This window comes from Colias philodice, chromosome 21, assembly GCF_061535455.1.
Source record: "Colias philodice isolate Cphi_HAF_F1 chromosome 21, ilColPhil1 Martin Lab GWU primary, whole genome shotgun sequence".
Taxonomy (NCBI): Eukaryota; Metazoa; Arthropoda; class Insecta; order Lepidoptera; family Pieridae; genus Colias; species Colias philodice.
The window spans coordinates 8,785,484-8,809,891 of NC_143106.1; the positions used below are offsets into that span (position 1 = coordinate 8,785,484).

At 38.6% G+C, this 24,408-nt stretch overlaps 1 protein-coding gene across 4 annotated transcripts in view; it reads right to left on the minus strand.

Moving 5' to 3' along the window:
• Positions 1-500: 500 nt before the first annotated feature.
• ct (homeobox protein, cut) overlaps positions 501-24,408 on the minus strand; it is a 119,916-nt gene continuing 96,008 nt past the window's right edge. The window contains exons 5-11 of one of the 4 annotated variants that reach the window (XM_089708817.1): positions 18,339-18,422; positions 18,041-18,171; positions 17,447-17,944; positions 4,550-4,737; positions 4,282-4,427; positions 3,112-3,992; positions 501-2,763 (exon numbers count right to left, since the gene is read on the minus strand). In XM_089708817.1, the coding sequence (XP_089564943.1) occupies positions 1,280-2,763; positions 3,112-3,992; positions 4,282-4,427; positions 4,550-4,737; positions 17,447-17,944; positions 18,041-18,171; positions 18,339-18,422 (3,412 nt within the window). In that variant the 3' untranslated portion in view covers positions 501-1,279. Of the gene's footprint in view, positions 2,764-3,111; positions 4,014-4,281; positions 4,428-4,549; positions 4,738-17,446; positions 17,945-18,040; positions 18,172-18,338; positions 18,423-24,408 lie in introns of all 4 variants that reach the window. The other 3 variants (XM_089708816.1, XM_089708818.1, XM_089708819.1) reach the window with 3 other exon arrangements.

The following is a 24,408-nucleotide window of genomic DNA, read 5'->3' on the forward strand; positions in this document are numbered from 1 at the left end:
CTCTGTCAAGTATCATTCGATACATTTATGAAATAAACAATTCGTTTACTGTTAAACAGCCTAATGTAATATTGACTATTACATGCTAAACCTTACTGCTAAACCTTACTTCATATTTAACATCGATATGTATGGAGTTGGTAATGCTATAAAACTGAAGTATTGAAAAATTGCATTTAAGTCTTTCAAAATTCAATAATAAACCTCGGGAGGGGCCTAGCGCTATTAAGAATTTCGTTAATTTGTTCAACATTGTCAAAAGTTAAAAATTTTCCTTTATGATACCCCGTTTACGTATAATTTTGGGTTCACTATACCTAATCAACTATTTCGCTAACTAACTTTATGTGGCATTTTATATGTACACAATAATAACTGAATATTATTTACATCAATGCAAGGGGTATGGTTCCCGTTTAAATGTACATTTCAATTATCGATACGATCTAATTACGAGAAAAATAAAAGGGAAAAGAAAACAAAAAATAAAACAACCAAAATTCAAAATAAGATTAAAAGCAAATTTATTGCTAAAAATAAAATAAATCTATAACCACAAGCAATACATCATTTGCTTATCTGTAGGATAATTTGTGTTTCGATTTGTACGTTCTCTTTTTAAAATCACTAGGTCTGTTATAAAAGTAGGGTCTATAGATCTCGTAAAGAAAGTGTCTATGATTTAACGGTGACAGATAATATACATCACAACTTTGAGCCATACTGCTTAAGTATTACAATATAATAATCGTAGAAAAACATAAAATTGTATAAAATAAACATCCATAATTTAAAGTGAAACTCACATAACCCGATAATAATATTTTTAACCTCACCGGTCCATATAAACATAATAATACTTTTCAACTGGGATACAGTATACCGTTACTTAAATTTACATCTGATTGCACTTTAAAATTTATTTAACAATAAAACGAACTCTACACTTAACTAACCGCGACGGGTCGCGTCATCGCGCGTCGCTCCCTACATACATATATACAGGACCGCGTCTCCGCTTCGACATATTTGGTATATTTATTTACAACAATCGGATCGAGAGCGGGACGCGCTTAAAGTATTCAGTTGTCCGCGCCCCTTTAGGGCGCTAATACATATAAAATTAAAGCGAAATGCAAATTTTGTATCGCAAGTTACCCGCGGGCGGCGCTCGCGCTAACGCTATATACAGAGTCTTTGGCCTCACAGTCGAGTCGCAACCCTACACGCACTGGCGGTCCAACCGTCCGGTCGCGTGGAACACTGCACTACACTGGGTCTAGTACTCCCACTGGTCCTCCGCCTCGGCTTTGATGTCGTCGGGCGCCAGAGCAGCCGGCGAGGGCTCGGGGGCCGGCGCGGGCTCAGTGGCCGGCGAGGGCTCCACGCGCACGGTGGGCTCGGCCTCGCGCCGGAAGTCGTCGCTGCGCATGACGCACACGCCGTTGATGATGACCTCGTCGGGGTTGGGCGGCTTGTGGTCCTGCCAGTCGGGGTTGACCCACTGCGGCGCGGCGGGCTTGCGGCGGCTCGACCGCGCCGGGGTGGAGGTCGCCTTGGGCTCGCTCTTGTCCTCGTCGAGCGAGTCCTCCGAGCCGAGGTTGCTCTCCGCGTCGTCGTCCTCGAAGTCGTCCGCGTCGGGCTCGCGCTTGAGCGGCATCGACAGGTCGAGCCCGCCGGCGGCGTCCTTGCGCTCGTCGGCCGGCAGCAGGCCGCGCCCGATGAGCGCCGCGAAGTTGGAGTTGGCGGCGAAGTACGGCGGGTAGGGCAGCGGCACGCCGGCGAGCCCCAGGCGCTCCTTCTGCAGCTCCAGCAGGCGCTGGTTGAGCAGCAGGCGGAACTGCACCGGGTCGAAGGGCGCGGCCGGCTCGCGCGCCGGCGGCTCGGCCGGCAGCCCGTGCGGCGCCTGCTGCTTCAGCCGCATGCGGTGGTTGTGGAACCAGTTCGTTATCGTCCGCGTCGACAGGCCCAACTCGGAGGCTAAGAATTCTATCGTCGGCATGTTTGGATACGGGTCTAGAGCGAACGCGAGCCTCAAAGCTTCCTTTTGCTCTTCTGAAAATAGGACGCGTTGTTTCTTTGCAGAGGGCGCGCCGGTGGTGGGGCCCGGCGAGCTCGAGTGGTAGAACTCGGAGGTATCATTAGAGGAAGTGTCGGACGAGTTGTCCTGGCCGGGCCCGCTAGATCGCCGCCGCTTGTTGGCCTCGCGCCGCTCGTTCTTGAGCGCCTGCAGGCGGTCGATGTTGTGCGCGTCGCTGAGCCACAGCTGCATGCGGATGAAGGGCTCGCGGCCCTTGATGCTGAGCATGTGCCACGGCTTGGGCTTGGACAGCAGCTCGCTGACGGAGCCCTGCGAGAGGCCGAGCACCGCCTCGCCGAAGATCTTCTGGCCGATGTTGTTGGCGAGCAGCGCCTCCTTGATCTTGGTGGTGATGGTCTGCGTGTCGAGGTCCTGCGTGAGCGCCGCCATCTCGTACACGCTGGGCGCCACGTGCGGCGGCAGCGCGCGGGCCGGCTTGCGCTCCTTGCCGTCGGGCGGCAGGTGCGGCGCGTGCGGCACGTGCGGCGCGTGCGGCGCGTGCGGCAGGTGCGGCGTGTGCGGGTGCGGCGGCGCGAAGCCGGGCGGCGTGAGCAGCAGCGCGGGCGGCAGGTGCAGCGCGCCGCCGAGCAGCTGCTCCTGCTGCATCTTGCTGAGCAGCGACGTCGCCTCCGACAGCATCTTCTGCGTCGGCGCCAGCGGCTTGCTCATGTTCGGCGGACACGCTGCAATGGAACGGGATCATTAGTATACTGGCAATACACTATACAGTGCACGCTTGTTAATAGACTTTACTCATAATTTAATTATTAACTTGAGGAAATGTTATTTAAGATACTTTAGAATGCAAAATGTTATTATATGATGATGATGAAAATCGGCAATATTACAATATCTATTTGAATTTTGCTTAAGTAATTTAGTTATTTTTTTTTATTCATTTATAGACTTTATATTGTTCTCCATTCCTTTAAATTACCTTTATTATTATAATTTTAGTTGTTCCAAAAATAGAAATATATTAAATATGTGACAACTGTGAAATTTCATAAAAAATATAAAATAATACTTACGAGGCGCTCCGCTATAGTTTCCGGTCCTCATCAGTTTTTCTGGCGCTATCTTGTACTGTGATGCAACTAATTTATGTACAGCATTATCATCTTCCAGGAACATCTTCATTCTAATGAAGGGTTCCCTTCCTTTCTGTGTTAACATGTGCCAGGGTTTGGGCCTCGCGAGCAGGTCACTGACGGAGCCTTGTGACAGCCCTAACACTGATTCTCCGAATAGCCTCTGACTTATTGAGTACTGACTCAACGCTTCTTTCACCCTTTTCACTATATCTTCTGTATTCAGGTTGTTAAAGAGATCAAACTGTTGTTGCGTGATCGGTGGAAGCACGGCCTTCATCGATCTCTGGGGAGGGGCGTGGTGGGGGGGATTTGGAGGTTGAGATATTAAGCTATTCGTTATTGACGCCATTCGCTGTAAGGGGCTCGCTGCCGCTGAAGTACTGAAGTCTTCGTTGGGCGTTATAGCCGGCGGTAGGATGGCGTTCCCGAGCGGGCTGGAGGCCGACGAGCCGGTGGACTGCTGGCCCGGCTCTAACTTCGGCCTCACGAGCGAGAAGGCGCTCCCCGCGTGCCGGATCGCCTCCTCCGCGTCCATCTGTCTGTCCTTATCGCTATCAGTCATACCGTTTATTTTGGCATTTTTGTCTTTGGGCAGGGAGAGGTCTTGGACCGCTCCTGAGCCGTTCATGTGCTGATTCTGCGCTTGCATCGCTTGATGTTGTAGCGCGATCAGGTTGGGGAAGGGTGGCATTCCGGGTATATTGTGTAAGTTGGGCATGTTTCCTCCCGGCTGGATCTTGGCAAGTTCTCTGTGGTACGCTTCGATGGCCATGCGGATGTCTTCTGGTGGCCGCTCCATGTGTGGTGGCATGCCGCCGCTGAAAAATGGAGGAAACATGCTATATGTTAGTTTAAGATTTGCTGTTCTCATATAACTTAAGATTTTTGAATGAGGTTTTTCTCTAGTTGTAATAATTTCATTTGGACATTGTTCTATGTATTATTTAAAAATAGTTGATAAATTTCAGTAGTTCTAAGCTAAATATTATAAACTAAAAATATTTTAAGAGACATCACTAAAGTAACTTTTTCGAAATAAAACTTTAAACAGTAATTAATTTTTAATTTTTTTTAAGTAATAATTGTTAGTAGGTATATTTTACTTACCCAGGAAACCCTTCACGATTCTGTCGCATGTCATCAACTCGCCTCGTCATGATTTTGGCCAGTTCTTCTTGATATATGCGAACCACTTTCTCTTGAGGAATGTCGTCGTTTTCATATTTTTTCAGCCTTCTATTTTGACTTGAATCCTGAAATAGAAACAAATAATATTATTATACAAAAAAAACTCAAATATATCATGGAATATCTCTATATCAAAGCAGTTCACTTTAATGATCCATTTCTTTTAATTAATGACTAAAAAACAAACCTTATTCGAGAATGGGGAGGGACACTGCGTTCTGGGTGAACTTGAGTCTTCATTACTCCTAGAATCGTCATTCGTGTTCTGTGTTTTTATCATGTGGGAAGCCTCAGTGAGGATATGTGCGAGCCGTTCATCACCTTCGCCGTCTGATCTTCCGAAGCCTGGCGCTGCTGTGCCATCTTTTGTGCCCACTGGAAAGAAGAAGAGTTTTCGTTAATAAAGAATGAAGTTTGGGTAATTATAGGACTAATGTAATATAACGGACTTCAAACATGATTAAAGATGTCGAGTACTTTAGTATAGAATGAAATACGCTGATTTATTCAAAGTGAGCAAAGATAAAAATACATGTTGATATCCGTTACAGTAAACAAGTTCTAATAAAACTAGAAAAATAAGCCCATCAATTTCAAACATAAATAAAGGATTCGATGCATAACAACAAAAATATCAAGCATCTACAAATACTATTTTAAAGCTCGCATTCGTAACAATATTTCATCGCATACAATTTTAATTGCGGTTGAATTGTGTTGTGTACATAGGCCGGCGACGCACACACGCTTGCCAAGTAATAAATACTGAAGTTATATTTGCCACAATTGAAATTAGGTGGGTCATTAAGACGCGCAGTGCAACGTATGGTACATTAGCGATATCCGTGAATGGGGCCGGCCAGTCGTCGCCTATCCTAAAGCGCTCGCGCAGCCATAAACAACGGGAGTTACGCGCGAAAACCACCCGCCATATTGCGGTCATTCATCTGTCAACATATTGTCTCTGGTTTCACAATGTCACTATGGATGCTGATGTACGCGTCACATTTGTTTATGAAGACGTGCAATTAATTTATCCGCTAACGCCCTGCGTTAATTGGAGTCTTTTTGAGTTGAATCTTTGTTATTTTATACAATTTATATGAAATTTCTAAACGCTTCGAACAATGTAAAGACAGTAACTGTGGCACACTTGATCGGCATAGTTTATTTGCTATAACTATCTATACTGTATTTAACTGCAATTTAAGATAGTTTAATGCAATGTCAAATTGGAATTTTCAAATAACCGTTTCTTTTACTGTGTTAATAATTATAGGCAATACTTGTCCGTGAGAACTTAATATAATAGCACATCATTCGACAATATGAGCATACGCCATTTTAAAGTATAGCCTATGGCTTGTGGTTAGCGTATTAGTCATGTTGCTATATAATACCCTTAGGAATATAGGTACTATATTGTTGTCTGTTTATACTTTTCTCTATATTTACTAAGAAAACAAAAAAGTCAAACTACAAAAGCGTCTTAATCAAGATGCATATTTTTAGACAATACTAAAACGTCGGACTCATAATTAAAAATTAGAAAAACATGATTAAATCATATGCTGCATGTTGTTTAGGAGTAAATAACGATCATGCAAGCAAAATTTATCCATCTTTTTTTGGAGTTTGACACATGACATCTGCCGGCACACTTTCCCGCGTTTTCGGAAATATTTACTCTGTGGTCTTCTTAACGACAACCAAAAGGAACACTCGAGATCACGTATTAATTTACAGATCACAAAGACTTAATTGCATTCTTAAATTTTATTTTAAAACCGACAATATGTTCAGTGTAATTCGCTTATTTTAGATTTTATCGTTCAACGAAGAGTCACACTTGATCGCGGGTCATAGAGATTAAATTGCAATGGACTTTATTGTTTTAAGGAAAACTGTTTTTATTGGGATGTTAAATGCGTTTTATTTATTGTAACGTAAAAACGTCAATTTGGAAAATTTCTTTGTGAATTAATGAAACTGGCAAAGTACAATTAAAACGAGCGTAGGTAAATTGTTTAAAAATGAAAAAGCAATTATGTTTTAATGATGTGCATCATTTCTTTGTTTTAAATTAAGCACATGAGAATAAATGGAATAATTATTGGGTCATACAATTAAGAATATTTTGTTGATAACTGAATGATGTTATTACCTATACGCAAATTAGGTAGGTATATCTTCAATTATTTGTTAAATATACCTACGCATAACCTCGGCATATTTGATAATATTTATATAATTTAACTGACTTAAACACATTTAAATAAAACATGTATTTCATTATAACCACAGCAACCACTTCTATATTAAGAATACCTACACCGCAATCTCAACAAATACTAAAGTGATTTTATATCTGATCATAAACAAAATAATGGCCGAGATTTCCCGCCATAATAGCCTGATCTGTCAAAATGACATTGCTTAAAAAAATTGACATTGGTTTCATGTACAGCATAATTGTGGGAAACGACTGTCGCACGCATTTGCTTGCTAGTCCGGTACAAACGCAACTTTCGCCATTTTAAAGCGCCGCATTTCTCACGTACCACTTCGATACTTATTACGTATTCAAGCTACAATCTTATCCCTCAATTCGTTATTTTTTATACATATTTACACACGATTTTTTGTGAAATCACCGACGGTTAACGACTTACAGCTAAACGTGGTACATTTCAAAGATGGCGGACGGGCACAGATTACATCTACATGACCATAATGTTCACGGTTTTTGAGTCATAAAGCATAGACAATAACTCTATATACGTGATTCGGTTTTTTAATTGCCTAGTTTGGTTTTAATGCCCGCTTAATTGGGCATCAATGGTTATCTTTTATGTATCCGTTCGGTCGATCTTGATAGCAGCTACGGTTAGTATAACCTGGTCATTACAAATGACCCTATACGGTTACCGAGAATAGCTATTTCGTCATTTGATAACATACACAAAAATATTTTACGTAAACCTCCTCGTTATAGGCACTTAAGAATACAATTGAGTCGTACAAAGCGATTCATTTTTTATTATTTCATCTTTATTTATGTATTTGTACCTGTAATCACGTCCACGCCTTTGTTAAAAAATATAAACCGAATAAAGGTCCCACTATTTACAAACAGTCTCTATGAAACAGGTGTTCGCATTATCTAGTTTAACGAGCCAGCATCGTCTATACACTAATTAGTCAATCAGTGACTATACAAGCGCATGTAGTAAATTGAATAAAACGAAGTAATACAATTAATATTGCGAACGTGACGACCTACCGCCAACGCTGTAACCGCAGAATTTATCAAAATAACAACCCGATAGATTAAAATTTCATCCGCGTCCCAAATGTCGGTGACAATCAATTAGTTTATTTCGTCTGCATTCGATTAATCCGTCGATAAATTTCAACACACGTCTATAAGTTCCTTTGATCTTTTACAATATGTTTTGTTATTCTGCGAACGCGGCGACGGCAATTACCGATACGTGATCCGCGGTATCTTTAAATCGTTTTGCTCAGACCAGAGACTTGTGACTTGCGACTTGTGACGTCCATGTTGTGCGTGTCTTCAAAATGGCGGGCGGCGCAATCGATCTATCTAGATTAGTTGTTTATCTTCCTTTGGGGTTATAAAGTGTGAAGCGATACAATCACTCCTTTACAGTCGCTATAACGATGTGCATTTTTGATGGCTATTGATTGTAAAAAAGAAAGCCATAAATTTATACCGTCCGGTCACGAAAGTCTTATTTATCAAGAAACGTCTAACCTGAGGCATTCTATAAGAAGTTAATAATTGCTATTGCTATTTCTTATTAAATGTCTATCGCTTTCTTCCGAACGCTCTAAATGGCATTTTCTATGGATGGATACTTCGCGTTAATCCGTTTCGAAGATAATGTTTATTAATGCTTGACGTACGTAATTTATTTTAGATAACAATGAGGCGAGTGTCACTCCGTAATTAGTTCAAGTTCTTAAACCGTAGTTGATAGTACAATAATAAAAGTGGAGAAATTATTTGTTTATACGATGGCAAGTTTATCGCGTGAACGCACGCGAAAAGTAGGTAATACCTCTGTGGCCGTTATTGATTGCTAATGCCATATGAATATTCACAACTTTGAAAGTAAAGGCGCCCTAAATTATCGTGTCACTGTGACAGCAAAAAATATAGTTAATTTTAGTCGAGCCACATATCGGTTCGGCGGCGAATGGGAAACACGATTCCGGGATTGTAAATCAAGGTGGGTAGTCGGAAAGAAAGGGGTGAGTGCGCGTCAGACGTCACCGCGTAAATCGATGCTCATTTGCATTTGAGTCGTCCGCGGAGGCGGACGTCAGGGCCGCTCGTAAGTGTTGCGGGAAACCGAAAAAATGCCCGCATTTGAATTGTTAATGAGATGCAAAAGAAATAGTTGCATAACCGGCGACTGCAGTCGAAATTAGGTGCTAAATGTTAAAACGAAACGTGCATTCGAGATTCCGTCCGCAATTGTGTCATATATGCGGCTAACTAATGCGATTTTATTATTCAATTGTATACCATGCCTCTACAATTAAACAACAAAAAACGTTGATTTATATCGTGGCTCGTGTGAAAAACAGTAGAAAGTAGTAAATGAATCTAAAAAGCCGTTGCATTCCTGTCAATAACTCACTCAACTCCTGTGGCCTTTCCCATGAATTATGAGAGCGAGCGTTACGTAGTAGTACATTTCTTTTGTCCGAAGTTTCGTGGCGTGCGTAGGGGCAGATGATCGCGTGCTAGATGGCAATCAGGCGGGGGCAGCGACCACGATTGATTCCGTCGAGAGGCCGAATGATTGCCTCGTGTTTTGAACTAGCAAAAAGTTACTAGGAACGGCCGGCACGTATCGCCCGCGATCAAACTTTTATGCCAGCTTTCTCGGTTCCGTGTTTCTGTTTTGTAAACAGATCATTTTTTCCGTAACGTAACTACGAAGTCAATAATAAGGGAAATACTTTTAAATTATAGCTTTATTTACTCTTAACTTGTTTCTCGGAGTTATTCATAAAGTTGAAGCATAAATTGAATGGACGTTTGAAAAAACGGACAGTTTAATCGCTTTATATATTGGAGTTAAGTATATTTTTTAAATTGTTATTATTACGATAAAAACAGAATAATCACAGACCTCTTTGGAATTCTGTCAATGCATTTTGTACAATTCTTCGTAGTGTTGCTGATTATTTCCCCGGAGTAAAGATAAAAACATTACCGTTTGCGGACGAGCGTAGTTTCTAACTAGATTCGATAATCAATTTTGTGCTGACGTCGCAACCCTCGTATTTTGTAAATGTAAGCCATTTTTAACGTTACGAGAGCCATTTTTAATTCCTCGATTCGTCTTGATGATTTGATATATAAAACCTATTTATTGTTTTTAATGTAATTTTATTATTGTGAGTAACTTTGATACAAATAAAGTTTTAAAAACTATACCGTGTATTCATTTATCTACCTAAAGAAACACGCATTTAAAATATTAGAGTGAAAAAGTTTTTAAGGTAAGCAATCCTTTTTTCAGTTAAAACTCGAAACTTTTTCATCGACTACAAATTAAGCACACTTTAACTTTAGCAAAGGGCATCGACAGCGAAGTTTTTAAGTAAAATAAACTAATTCCGACACCGGGCTTAATTCGTTTAAACACCTGATCGTCGACAAAGGCTCCAATTTGCTTCAATATACCTTTTATATTCATTACTATATAAAATATATTTATAGTACCGATATAGCCAATTTCGTCGTGACTAAAAATGCAAATTAAATCTATACTAATATTATAGAGCTGAAGAGTTTGTTTGTTTGTTTGAACGCGCTAATCTCAGGAACTACTGGTCCGATTTGAAAAATTCTTTCGGTGTTAGATAGCCCATTTATCGAGGATGATTAAAGGATGATTATATTATAAGGTAATATATCATTACGCTAAGACCAACAGGAGTGAAGCACTGCGGGTAAAACCGCAGGGCACAGCTAGTAATCTATAAACAACAAAACAACTTCATAAAATTTGTAGAATTCATAGAGGTAATTAACCAATCTATTCAATCGTGATTAAGTTAATAGTTGTCAATTATACATTAACATGTTGTGCCTTCAAGGAATAAACCATCCATATTTGGTTAATATATTTTACATGAGCTCTATTAATGTCAGTTTAATTATACCAATAAATCTTCTATTTTAATACTTATTTGACTCAATCTAAGTACAATAACATGTTTACAATATACAAAGATAAAAAAGTTATAGTAAACTACGAGCGGTATCAATAAATAGTTTTAAAGTTATTAGAGAATTGATTTGTATCGATTACAAACAATTGCCACACCGCACGCAAACATTATGCATATCGCAATTAACTAACTCAATCGTATCTACTTAACATCAATTGATTTACCGAACCGTTGATTTGTAACGTGAGGGAAATCGGTTTTTCTTAATAGAGCAATTATATGCATCTATTGCATTGTAATGTTCCATATTTAAAATGCGCGCGAATATTGTTTTCTAATCGCCATAGATAATAAAAAAAAGTGAGTGTAAGAAGTTCCGTTTAGAATTCTTTGTATATATTATTTCGTTCTACAACCGCAAAGAAGTTATAAAACTCGGATATTTACTACGTTCAATGTGTTGCAAAAATGTGTGTAATTTTACATTAGCCTCCCTTCCTCGTTGAAATAGTTAAACATAGTCAACGTGATTATTTTAATGAGTTTGCAAAGTCCCGGCAATTTATAAACAGGTCGCCTGGAATTAGCTCGTTTTGTAAAAACAAGTCATTCATAGCCACACATTAATCCTTACTAATTATGCAAGACAAGGAGCAAAGATGCAAAATGGCCGCCCACAAATCGCGTCCGAACTGACAACTTAAACAGGCCATCTACTGTGACAGATCTCTAAATTATTGTCCGCTTTCCCTGAACATACGTGTATTATTAATTATTTCGTAAAATATGTGGCGATTCACTTAATTTCCTAGACAACAGCTTTAGTTGGGTCGAGGAAACAAAATGGCGAGATGATTTAATTGGCGCCAACTTCGGATTCCAAACGCGAATGTTTTTTTTTCATCGACAATACAATATGTTACTGGCCGCGGTAAACCTTTAACAATGACATGTATTAAAATTAAATTGCAGCGCGCATTCGAAATTCAAAATATTTTATTTTTAAACAGCAATCAATACAGATAATACATTAAAGTTGCCAGTAAATGCGGTTACAATATTTCTCGTGCGAGTATCGTTTAAATCAATCTTTCTGAGTGAATAATGCAACTGTTTTGTTCCGAATCGAATTTTGTGACAAATCTTATTTTGCGTTACCGAGGAATCGAATGCGTGGGCGTCTCGTGTTTACGGTAGTTTGGTTATAATTATTGCGAACGGACGACAAATGATTCATGTTTAATGGGTTTTGTGTATAAAAATATACAAGATTAATAGTAGTACCTTCCACGTATCATTGGAATTAATATTTTCATGTGACATATTTAAGACGTAACCTATTTTAATAGGGTTGAAAGAATAATGAAAGCTCTCATTATAATAATAACAAAAACAATAAGTACAAAATATAATAACATTATTTTATTCAAGAACGACGTACAAACCATTAAAGATTTGCGTCGAAATTCTTATTACAATGCCCTTAACACAATTAGCGTTTAAAATGAACTAATATTAGCGCATTCATGTCGTTTCTAGCGCAATGCAATATATTCTGAAACGCGAATATACATAAATGTGCGCATATCGTCATTCCTTTATCTTTATATCTCACAGGGATGCCATATTCTATAAAATGCAGTACATTTCATAAAGAATATTGGACAAATACTTAAATGTCAAGACGAAAAATGAACTCTAGTTGTCGTTCCCGCAAATAAAAAGTGAAGGCATCGTTTCGAATTTCCAATTTCGTGTTTCATAATATTATCGTCGACGTTCCTTTTACGAGTGTTGATCGATTGATGAAATAATGTTTGTTTTTTTTTTTATATTGATGATTTATATTGATATATATCAGTTGTATGCTAACCCTAGTCTCTCGGATGTGCGTATTAATTAATTGTTTTATTTTCGTCCTCACTGAATATCGCATCGCTTCTACGATCAACGTTGGTGGCAAAGTTGGGCAAACGATCAGCAAATGTATTGAATGTTTATGTATCCTGTATGAGTATCGCTAAATCTGTTGCACCTCCGCCATATTGTAATTCGAGTATTTTGTAGAACAATCTAGTTATTACCTTGGAATATAATTAACACACTGACATTCCTACTTAATTAAACATATGAGTAAAATAATAAAATAAATCCTTTTTTGCGTATGACTCGCGCGATGTTATCGTCGAGATATATCGCGAAAGAATAATAATTAAGCAGAAATGATGATTAGGTTCGGCGTTAGAGCGAGAGGCGCGTTGCCGATCGTCCGCTCTCGGCTCGTTTACGCGACAGGCGTAACAATTACTCGAAGGTTATTATCCAGGACGGCCAGTTAGGTATAAAATCATAAAGTATATAATGAGACACGGTATTATAATCATAAATATGCCCGTAAAGAGGTCTGATTGCTTCGTCGGAAGCCATCAAAGCGGCCGCGAGTCGGCGAGCATTCTTGGCGAAATGACTCGTTGACCCCTGGCCGCTGCCGCCGCTCCACAACAGATGGCGTTGCCGGAACATTGTTGCCCGCATACCGCGCTTTTTCTGGCCTTTTCGAGTTATTTCAGCATAAACGCTCTTTAAGCGGCCATTTAGTTTTTCAAAGGCGCTTTCTAAGTGGCTACCGTCGCTGTTTGTTTTTGCGCCGTCTTTTGTAGTGGTTGCCCCGTAATAAATGCCGCGTAAATTGAATGCGTCTCTCGGTAATCGTAGTTTTATAATTGTTCGTGTAAGACGCCCGTGTTAATTTTCCCCGTTTAGCGCTGTCTATGTTAGCGATTCGGGGATTAACATTTTTTCCCCTACTCGCGGGTAGATGGCGGTAGGCGCTATGCAAGTACGAACAAAGACTTAAACGTTCCGCGTATTATCGTAAACATTTTTCATTAATAATTGACGATGGATATTTTTATAGTATGAAATTACAGCGTCGAAATGATTATTACTCGATTATCCGTTGTTAATATTTTAATGTTTGTTTGAGAGTTTATGATTTATGATATAGGATCGAGCCCAGTTGTTTAAAAGTTTCGATGTGTTAGACCCTTTTACGGGTATCGTTTGTTCCCTTATTACTAAAATTTCATTAATTTTCCATTTTAGATATTATGCACACAAATTAAAGGCAAATAATAAACACATTTTTAGCATAAAAGATGGCAACTAAAAAGAAAAAAAAAATGGAACGTTTCATGCAAGACTTCAAATACAATTTAAATTTCGAACTAACGTTCGGAAAGACAAGTTGGGATGGTTCGATGTGTCGGTCGGAGCATTAATGCTAACACACTCAAAACTTTGCACAGCTTAAATGCTTTTGACACTATTGTTTCTGAACGCAACCACTAACTTATTGAAGCTATAGGCGACTTAAATTTGTATTTTAAGCATTATGATTTAGTAAAAGGAAAAATAAATAAGATGTCTTACAAAATAAGCGCCGTTTAAATTATTAAGTTTTAATATTAAACATTGTTTGCTATAATGTTAACACTTTTTTATAATCCCCGTAGATACATTGTGTGCAAATCGACGCTAAAATAGAATACAATATAAACAACTAATTGTATTAACATTAACTTAAAACGTCTATAACACGTCTATGTGTCTAATTAACCCTCTAGTTCCGTTTCATTACACGCAACTCAAACAATTTGGAAACAAAAGCCGAATTGAATATTAAAATTTGCTTAGCGTTTAAGAGGTGTATGGGGGTAAGAGCATCGAGGGTTAACTTCGAAAGCCTTGCTGTCCTGCGCCGATAGTGGCCATTGAAAATAGATTTTCACGCTTCGGTTTAACCCAGACCAACTTTATCCAAATATTGCTCAAGCGCTTTACATATTTGATTTTCAAAAGACCAAACGGAATGCGATCTGAAAAACTGGTGTAATAATTGTTGCGTTCCATTTCACGCGAATCGTTCTTTGTTTATAATTGCATGTAAACTTTTTATTCCGAACGCCATTTATGGCTGTCTTTTTGAATTAGAGACGCATCGGCCACGCTGTTTGAGTTTGTCGATAAAAACGCCTTTAAATCGACGCAGCGTATTGACTAAAGGTTATTACGATGGCTACATTGGCCATTCTATTATTGCCCGTATGATAATTAAAAAACACCATTACGATACATAATTGGATGGATGGATGAAGTAAATAAATGATGCTCGGTTAATTTATAATGTATGTTTGTGTGAAAAAGTTTACATGATGGTCATGCTCTTTGATATACGTTGATAGCTAGCCGATTTATTCGCTTCGCCCGGGAATTGAACCCAGTCACGATAATATCGGTTATTCGCAACGGACGTCCACTAACAAGTGATCAGTAATTTATTTTGAAAAAGTTGAATTTACAATTAAAGAAAGTATCATTGTTTGCACGCGATACATTTTCGAAATGGCAAGTTTGTTATGCTTTCACCTTTAGCTCTATTTATACTCTGTATTTATTATTGACAAACAACACATGCATTTTATGAAGAAATTCGAAAAACAAATTAGAATCTGAGCGCGCGAACGATTATTCGATGTTCATTCGACCATAAAACTTTTTATTGATAAAAATGGATTGTTTATGCGCTGTTTTGTATAATTGGCATAATACTCGTATGTATTCCGTGACTTAGAACTAATCAACTAGAAGGTGGAAAAAACACTAATACCAGTTTGCAGTTCACGCCGTTTCCCGCCTACCGTTTTAATTAATAAAGGCGTTTTTGCTATTCCGCGATCGCTATTACAAATGGTATGGGCGGCGACTGTAATTGACTTAATAATCTAATAAGTGTGTACACAATTTTTTTACATGATAATGAAGATTTAGTCAGGCTTCAGTAGTCATAGGCGGGTATTTATTCATCGATTTTATTGAGTGAGAAATGAGTATTGCGAAGTGCATTCGAGTGTTGAATACAAGTATATTAACAAAGCGATTGCCTCTGTTTATAGTATCGTAGCTTTTTGTATCGATAGAATTGAAAAACTATCTTGTTTCCAATCAATAATCTGCTTATTGTAATTGAAACTGCAATCGTTAATGTTCAATGAATAAATATTGCTTCATTTGCTGATGTAATTGTAGTTTTTGTTGTCTAATCTCTTTTGCTTAAAGAAAAATAATAGAAAAACGGGGAAATATACATAGGAAACGTCGATCTGGCAACACTCGGACGGGAGAACTAAACGTGGGAAACAAACACACAATAGTGCACTGTAATTGTGTTATTACTGTTATGTAAGAGTACTGTTATCTCTGTATGTTGTTTGTTTGTCCCCAAGGGCCATGGGACATCTATGGAATATTAGTTAAAACAACAAACATTTAGTTAGATTTATAATATCATCAAAGCGTAAAACTCAATAAAACATAATATTCAAAACAGTATTCTTACAAGAGAACAGTAAAAAAGATATAAACAAAATTTACGTGTCATGCCCCTTGCATATAAAACGGCTAAAATGTTACTTTTATTCAAAAAATCAGAAACAGTTGACGTGTAACATCATGCACTCAAACTTATTCTGTAGAACAACAAAGGTGTTCTCACGGTTGCGTGCTGTGACCGCTTATTATTCGCTTGTTATTACAGTCCGTCATTACGCTACTCGAATCGATATTGTCAGAAAATCAATCTTTTTTCAAATTTGAGTCATGGCAACACTCATTATCTGTCATTTGTTATCTGTGGCGAACGCGGGATCAAGGACCGTCTTTGTGCTGATAGCGCGCTAATTACGAAATAGGAAATTGATCTTATCGCGTGTTTATTTTATTCATTTTACCTGAAGACTACGCATAATACAAAGGTCATTTGATTTTGAAATTGGCAACACACTTTTGCCCTGTCATCATACACACACATACACACATGTGTTAGTGCATTACGTGTTCTTTCTTTAAACATTTGCTATTGTTTTTTTAAACATTTGACACAAAGGTCACACGGTCAGGTACGTTTTAGAGACAATATGTGTTTTAGTAACATAATTGTGTGCCGTTTTTCGTAAAACACACATCAATAAATCATTTTAACAACATCGAGACATTAACATTCAAATCCTTTACTCTTTAGCGTGTTTAAAAACTAAAACAAAATGGCGGGCGGCATTAACAAAAGCGACACGTATTAAAACTATAAATCGAAGTCGCGGTACGCCTGGGAGGGGCTTGACCATGTCCCCATTCCTCCCACCCCCCTTTATGTAGCAAGGGAGGGAATCTCGATTCTCTGAAGATAGTTTCCGCACAGGATACGACGGGATGAGGAGACGGAATAAATAAAAGGATAAGGTTCGGAGAGGAAACAACATAAAAAGTATTAAACAAAACATAAGTGCGGAACTTGAGTTGCCATCTTCGAGTGCGAAAAAGTATCTTACATATTATATTTCGTTAACTGTTATCTTAAAACACGTAACTTCGGATTTATGGGTACTTACTTCCAACGATGTACTAATTAGTAGATACTAATTGACCGTGTTTGTGAATCGTTACGTGTTTTAAGACAATATTTTCCAATGCATTAGTGCGAGTTCGAATGACCTATCCTATTAATCGGAATAATGAAAGCCATTACAAGTTAGCCGATGGCAACTCGGTTAAAGCGTGGCGGGTGATCATAAAAAAGTGACAAATTGCAAATGATCACCCAGATGAATGTTAAGCGCAAGCGTTCGCAAAGTTCGACCAAAAATATCTTTTGTTCTGCGGTTAATCGCTCGGGTTCACGTCTAATAGCTATCGTCGGATTCTCCCGGTGATTGATGGCGCGTTTGACAAGCTCCGATAGCGGCGCTAACCGTTCGGAAGGCTACGGGAACATGCGTCGAGTCTACCGGCACGTTACAACAACGATAGGTACCTTTCTTGGGAATGAGCGACTTGAGCAGCATGATGGCGGCCTCGTCGCAGGCCCACGCGTGCATCTTGCGGTACGAGTCGCGGCCCTTCTCCGTGAGCTTGTCCCAGGGCTTCGGCTTGGACAGCAGCTCGGAGACGGTGCCCTGCGACAGGCCCAGCACGTACTTGGCGAAGAGCCGCTGGCCGATGTTGTGCACGGACAGCAGCTCGCGCACGCGCCGGCTGATGTGCAGCGTGTCGAGGTTCGAGTTGGCGTATTTGTCCATGTTGTAGCGCAGCATCTCCTGCAGGCGCGCCTCCATGGGGTCGCCCTTGGGGATGAGCGAGTCGCCGAGCCGGCCCACGAGCGCGCCGGGCGGCAGCGGGCCCATGTCCTCCGCGAAGCGGTACGGCCGGTGCTCCTCGAAGCGGAACGGGCTGGGCGCCGGCGCGCCGTTGTGGTTGTGGTGCGTCGTGTTGTTGTTGAGCGGCGGCGGCGACGCGGGCCACTCCTCCGCACCTGCACACACGGCACGGTTACGCGGGCACGGGCTCGGGAGGGGGGGGGAGGAGGCGGGGGGAGGCGTACGGCGCGGCGACGGGCGCGGGCACTGACCTGGCTCTCGCCGCTCCGTGCTGCGCTCGCGCTCGGCCGAGCTGCGCTCGTGCTGCGGGGCCGCGGGCGAGCGGAGCGGCTCCGGCTTGCGCTCCCGCTCGCTGCCGCCTAGCTCCATCGACCGCAGCAGGCTGCAACAATACAATACACGTTCAGTTCATGCGATAGAGTAACAATCTATCTAATCTTTTGGGGAAGATTCTATGCAATCAAATTACTCTAATTTCTTCAAAAGCAGAATAGTTTCCTAATAGTGTATTTATGTTCTAAATAAGATCATTTTTATAAATATCCTTACTGATTTTGATGACCGAATATGTCTTTAGGGGTTGGTATTGTGTGTGGCCGCTCGTTCGGGCCCAGCTCCGAGAAACGGAGCATGCTGGAACAAGGAAAATACACATATAACTTGATACTATGTAACTTATTACTTTATCTCCTATGATATGATGTTTATCTACATTCACATTTTAAATTTTGAACATAATTTTTAATAACACAAATTATTAAAATATAGGTTTTTAGACACTTTACATAATCTACAACTAAAATATTCGTTCGAACATTAAAGTCTACCTTCCGATATAAATTAATTTACAATACGCGCTATCTGGAACATTATCAGGACAAGGTGGGGTCTTATCACTTAATATACCGGGTTCGAGCCCAAAGGGTTCAATCTCAATAAATTTATGAAAGGAATATCGGCAATAAGGACCGGCATATCGTATTAATTAAAATACTTAATTAATTCACCTGAAATGGTTTTAATCAATTCCTCTGCTCAATTTATTAAGGGTCTTTGCTAATTGTCGCTTTGATTTCTTTATTAATATTCGATACTTAAGTAATACCTACGTAATGCCTTTTAGTCCGACGTCTGAGGTACTTTTCAGTAATATAATTGTCGATTTGACTAAATATAATGTGAATGTGTTTGTCCATCTTTCATGTCGTACACCTGAGCAACTTATTGACATATTTTTACATATATTATAATGAAAATAGGTACAGTAATTAGTTTTAAGATTTTATCCTATCATTACCTACTTGACTTTATATTATACACAAATAAAAGATTTATGGATAATACTTAAAGAAGTAATGTAAGAATACGAGATTTTTTTAAATCCATTTGTAACTATTAAAAGATTAAAGAAATGAAACAAAATCGACTGAATACACTAAACTAATAGATAACATAATTAGCAGCATTATCAGAATGCACTGTCCACACGATTCCAAACATACCTAATTCCAAAGCATGCACACACAAGGGACTCATGCCACTACATCGTTTAATTTAAACTCCGATCAAAGGTTTAATTGATATATTAAACTGTAATTAAGGTACGAGGTGTTTACGACTGTATGGTAGCAATTGATCGGGGTTTAAACTTTGGTTAACGGTTAAATATCGATATTGACTTGAATAATTAATAGGTAAGTGTGAATGAAAAGCTTTAAAATTGTTTATAAATTATCATTTGTTTTTTTTTGTTATTGAATGTTTGTTACTCATTAAAACGGCTGATTCGATGTTGATTACACTCGGTAAAGCGATAGTTTACAGTCTTAATTTCAATTTTAAAGATATTTCACGGCCTTGAGTTGTTTTAATAAGTATTATATTATGTTATAAGTTTTTATTTTCTTTTTGACGTGACAACGTCTTATAATTCGATAGAGCCGGCTGCACGCACGAATAAATATGACTCATGCGGCGTTACCTCACTCTGAGGCGTTCCATAGTGCAAGCGAGAGCGCGGAACGACCGACAAAGAAGCACGCCTTAAGACGTTGTCACGTTCAACTATCGTCAGTAAACCGACTTTACAACTAATTTTTTTTCTTCTAAAACATCATTAATTGTAAGAAAACAAAACGGGAGGCAAATATGTTTTCGCGTTAACCGTTAATTAAAAGAAAACATCTTTGTAAATTCATTCAACGACATAGGAAGGTTCGTAATATTTAATGTGCCACCTTGAAGGTTTTTAGATGAAGAGATGATTTTAAGCTTATGTAGACTAGCGAATGCGTGGAGTCGGTTAGAACTATATTTTTTTGGTATATTTTTTACATAAATTATTGTTTATTAAGTGTTAATAATGCCAGTCACGCGATACGATTAATTATTTATAGACTTATTTCATTTAGGTTTGTTACATCCAAATTTATTAGAATAATTTAATACGTAGGTAGATATATTTATCAACTTTTAAGGACAACTTTACAATGAATTATTTTTATAAAATATTCAAGAAAACCGCAATATACCTACTATTCTTGCAGTAAAAATTTGATTAAACACAGAATCAACTAAACATATTTAATTTATAAAGGTTACACAGCATGTCACGAGGCAAAGCTAGTTACAACCTAAACTTTCCAAGGGCATGTGAAATAGTGCTAAAATCCATAGAGACGCTTCTAGTCTAACAATATTACCTTACTAATGCACTTGGAAAACTTTTAAAAGCGACTCCATCGTAACGTCGCCGTAAAATATTATCATGACACCAAGTTTTTACCTTAACACACTTATAAAGTGTTTCGATTTTATGCATCTTTTATAGTTCACTCGGTTAATAGGTTCCGTTAATGTTAACCCACTTCTTGTAGAGGAGTTTTAGACTTGTGTATCATAAAATTCATCCAACACTTGAAATATTGTCTATGTAATTGAGTTCGATTTAAAACGAGATGTATAAGCTATCTAGAGATCTAATTGTCAGAACAGAAATCCCTTTTCTATTGATAATAAACTACTAAATATAGTTAAGTTTACATAGTTATCAATATATAGTTATAAGTTATAAATAATATTGTTTCGAAAAAAACCTCATCGATTCACGAAACAACTCAAGCCAATCAAATTTCGCAATTCGTGCGCAATCAAAAAAGCAATCGCAATAACAATTGACAATCACTGGCGTCTTATCTCCACGATTGTGTTCCATCGACACAAGGCTTCAACAATACGCTGACGTCACAATCGAACGTTATCAGCCAAATCATCTGAGAGCGATAACGCACGCCCCGCCCAGCTGGCCCGCTGACCAATCGCGCCCCGATTGATTGGTCAATACCGATCCGTTACGCCTTTCCGAACGCATCGACGCGCTGTCGAAGCCCGCCTGACGTTTGACGTTTCTTTTTTTTCTAATTTCAAGACGCGTGTGGACTGAGGCCGCGTTCCATGGCATAGACAAACAGCCAGTAAAAAGCTTAGACCGTTTATGGTCCCCAAAAATGTCGGGAAGCGTAAATTAGTTGATAATTTGTGTGTGACTAAACTTTCGTTAAATGTAACACAAACAGCGCCTAAGCAAATGGAGACAGGTGTCCACGATAGGTTTATTGATATATAGAACGCCTCGTATGTACCATGTACCACGCTATTTGCTTTGTCCTGGGTAATATGTAAATCGTGTGTGCTCAGTTTTTAATTAAACAAGAGATAAGCGCTCTCCTATTTGCCTTTTTCAGTTTCTTAGAGCGTCAACATTGTTAAGTTGAAAAGTTGAATCGACTGCGTTTCATCGTGGTCCTTATTTTTATGTCTTTACAAACTTTAATTCTGTGAATTCAACGATGTTAACCGAAAGTCTGATTGTTGACACACAGCAATAAACATTTAAAATTCGTTCCCGACTGGCTTTCTTTCGTAAAGGCTTAATTTGACATGAAAGTTTGCTTTTCGTATTAAGACACACGTATCAAGATTTATTGTGGCTCGACTGTAAACTAATTTGAGGGTCTTAACTCCGAATGAACACAGATTAATAACCAAAGACGCGATCCAATTTAAATTTGGCATCTTGGAATCGCAATCAAAATTCAAAAAGCGAACACTCGATCACGGCATTAAGCGGGATTTGGCGCGGTATCGTCTAGAAATCAATCTATCCCGCCATTAAGCTTTAATCTTCGGAGGCTGGCAATAACTTAATCCCGACTTGAGAAACGGTATAAATAAGCAATAAACCGCTACAGGTGCTTCGAACGGTTGCTATTGAGCACAGATTAAATATAGAGGATCATAGATATTCGCCACAGATTACGTAAGATTATTTTTGGGCGATAATAGAGCCGGCCTGATCATGGGAAAGTCGACAAATGTTCGCGATCGCGTGTCCACGGCAATAATTGAAACGGGGTGGTTTTCTTTTTCTATTGTGTTCGTTATCTATCAGTTTCCGTGTAAGTCGATAGTTTTCTGATGTCAAAAGAAACGCGAGGGTGAAGGCACGAATATTTCGTACAAATACAACTGATATTTCGAAGTGATTTGTCGATTTTGCACTCGTTTTATTCCATGTTCACGATTTATCGTTTTATTTAGGTTTGATGTATTCTTTTACTGTTTTCTTCCGAAGTAAATCCTTTTTGAATAGAGGGATTTTAATGTTTCCTATGTACATATAGTTAATAGTAAGTATTTCTCCTATCTATATCAAAGAAAATGTTATTTAACGATTAATTTATGGATCCCGTAAGACTATAAGAGTTATGAAATAGGGAGTGTACATATAACTATTTAGGCCAATAGTCAAGATTGGCCGTACCTAAACTCGGTCAACCATCCTTATAATCAGAACCGTTACAATTAATCACATAATTAATAATCATACGTCCGTTGAACGATCATAAACTGCTACATCAAAGTAACATTGTTTATAACAAATTCGAAATTCATCGATCGATAGGTATTACACATTTTTTGTTTACGATGTTTGCACAGGCGCTATTTTATGTCGCGGTGTCTCTTTGATGTCACTCCTTTGACAGATGAAAGACGCCGCTCATAGGTCGGCCATATTGGTAAAAATAACACGTTAAACTATGAAAAACATTGGTTACGAGTTATCCGCTATTTATAAATGGGTTCGACAATAAAATGCTTGTCACAGCTGGGATGAAGGAATTGTTTGTGTTACACTTGTACAAGTCCTTTGGTTCTTTAACGTGGTTAGTTATTGCCTGCGACTACGTATGTTTACGATTTTTTATAGAACTTTTACCGATTTATTTCCGATTTATAACCGATTAGTTTCAATCCCGTTTGATACGCAAATCAGACTGGTCGAGTTTCAAATAATGCAAAATTAAAATCTTACTCATAAGAAAGTGTATGTTTATCTCATCTATTATTACCCCAAAATGATTGTTTTTGATAAAACTTGGAGTCTATATAGTAAAAATACCTTTATAGGAAAACATACCATCTTTATCCTGCGGTTCTGCCCTATTCCGAGCTACCTATCTACATTTTTTCAGCAGTTTCCTAACAGCATCACATTTTCCTGCATTTTTTTCAGCATTTTTATTTATAACAGCATCAAATTTTCACACCCGAACTCTATAATATACGTTTATCAAGACGAATGACACCTGATAGCAGGCAGGTGTTAACAATTGTTTAAACTGATCACTAATAGCTCTTATCTAAGGCTCTTCCGGCTGATTACTGAGAATCGTATGGGAATATAGATATAGCTAATTTGATAGTTTTAAGGTGATTGGCTGTGTCAATATTAATTATGGAACAGACTGCATTATTATTGGAATAGAAGGCATGACCATTTTTGTATTTGTTGGAGATTTATTTTCGTGAGCCTAATACGCAGGGTTGCTGGTACTCAATGGCGGCGAAAAGCTGAAGACCGAGCTCTATGGCGTGCTTTAGGAGATGCCTATGTCCAACAGTGGACGGAAAAAGGCTGAAGAGAGAGAGAGAGAGAGCCTAATACGTAGTAACTTAGGTTTTAAATTTGTAATGTTTATCAAATTTCATACAGATTTGATCAGCTGTTTTTGCGTAAAAGATTCTTCCTTCACAAAATTTAACGTTTCTATAGTCGACATTTTAGAATTAATAATTTATTAGGGATGCTGTTTATTTTCTTAATACTGTCTTTGGTTACAAGTAGAAAGTATGAACTTTTTCTTAACTTCAATGTAATTTCAGAAAACGGAATCGAACCTACAACCAATAAATCAAGTTCAAAAGATGTTTGGACAAACTGTGATTACTTTAAACGGTGTTTACGTTCGCGGTTGAGTTTTGTACGTGTTTACTGTAAACAGGCGTTAAGTGTTAACTGTAGTTTAACTGAAACATTAACTTGACGGCTCTATTAGTGGCTAAAATCACATCATTAAGGATAGTCAATATCGTCTAGAATAATTAAATAAATATCAAGGTTTTTAAGATTTGTTAGTAAATTCGCGAGCAAAGTCGAGGGTAAATGCAAGTTTTACTTATCTGCTGTTTAAAATTCATATTAGAAGCAAATTAGCATCTTAATATTGCCTGTAATGTAATCTAAGAAATGATTAAAATCAACTTTATATACTCGCGT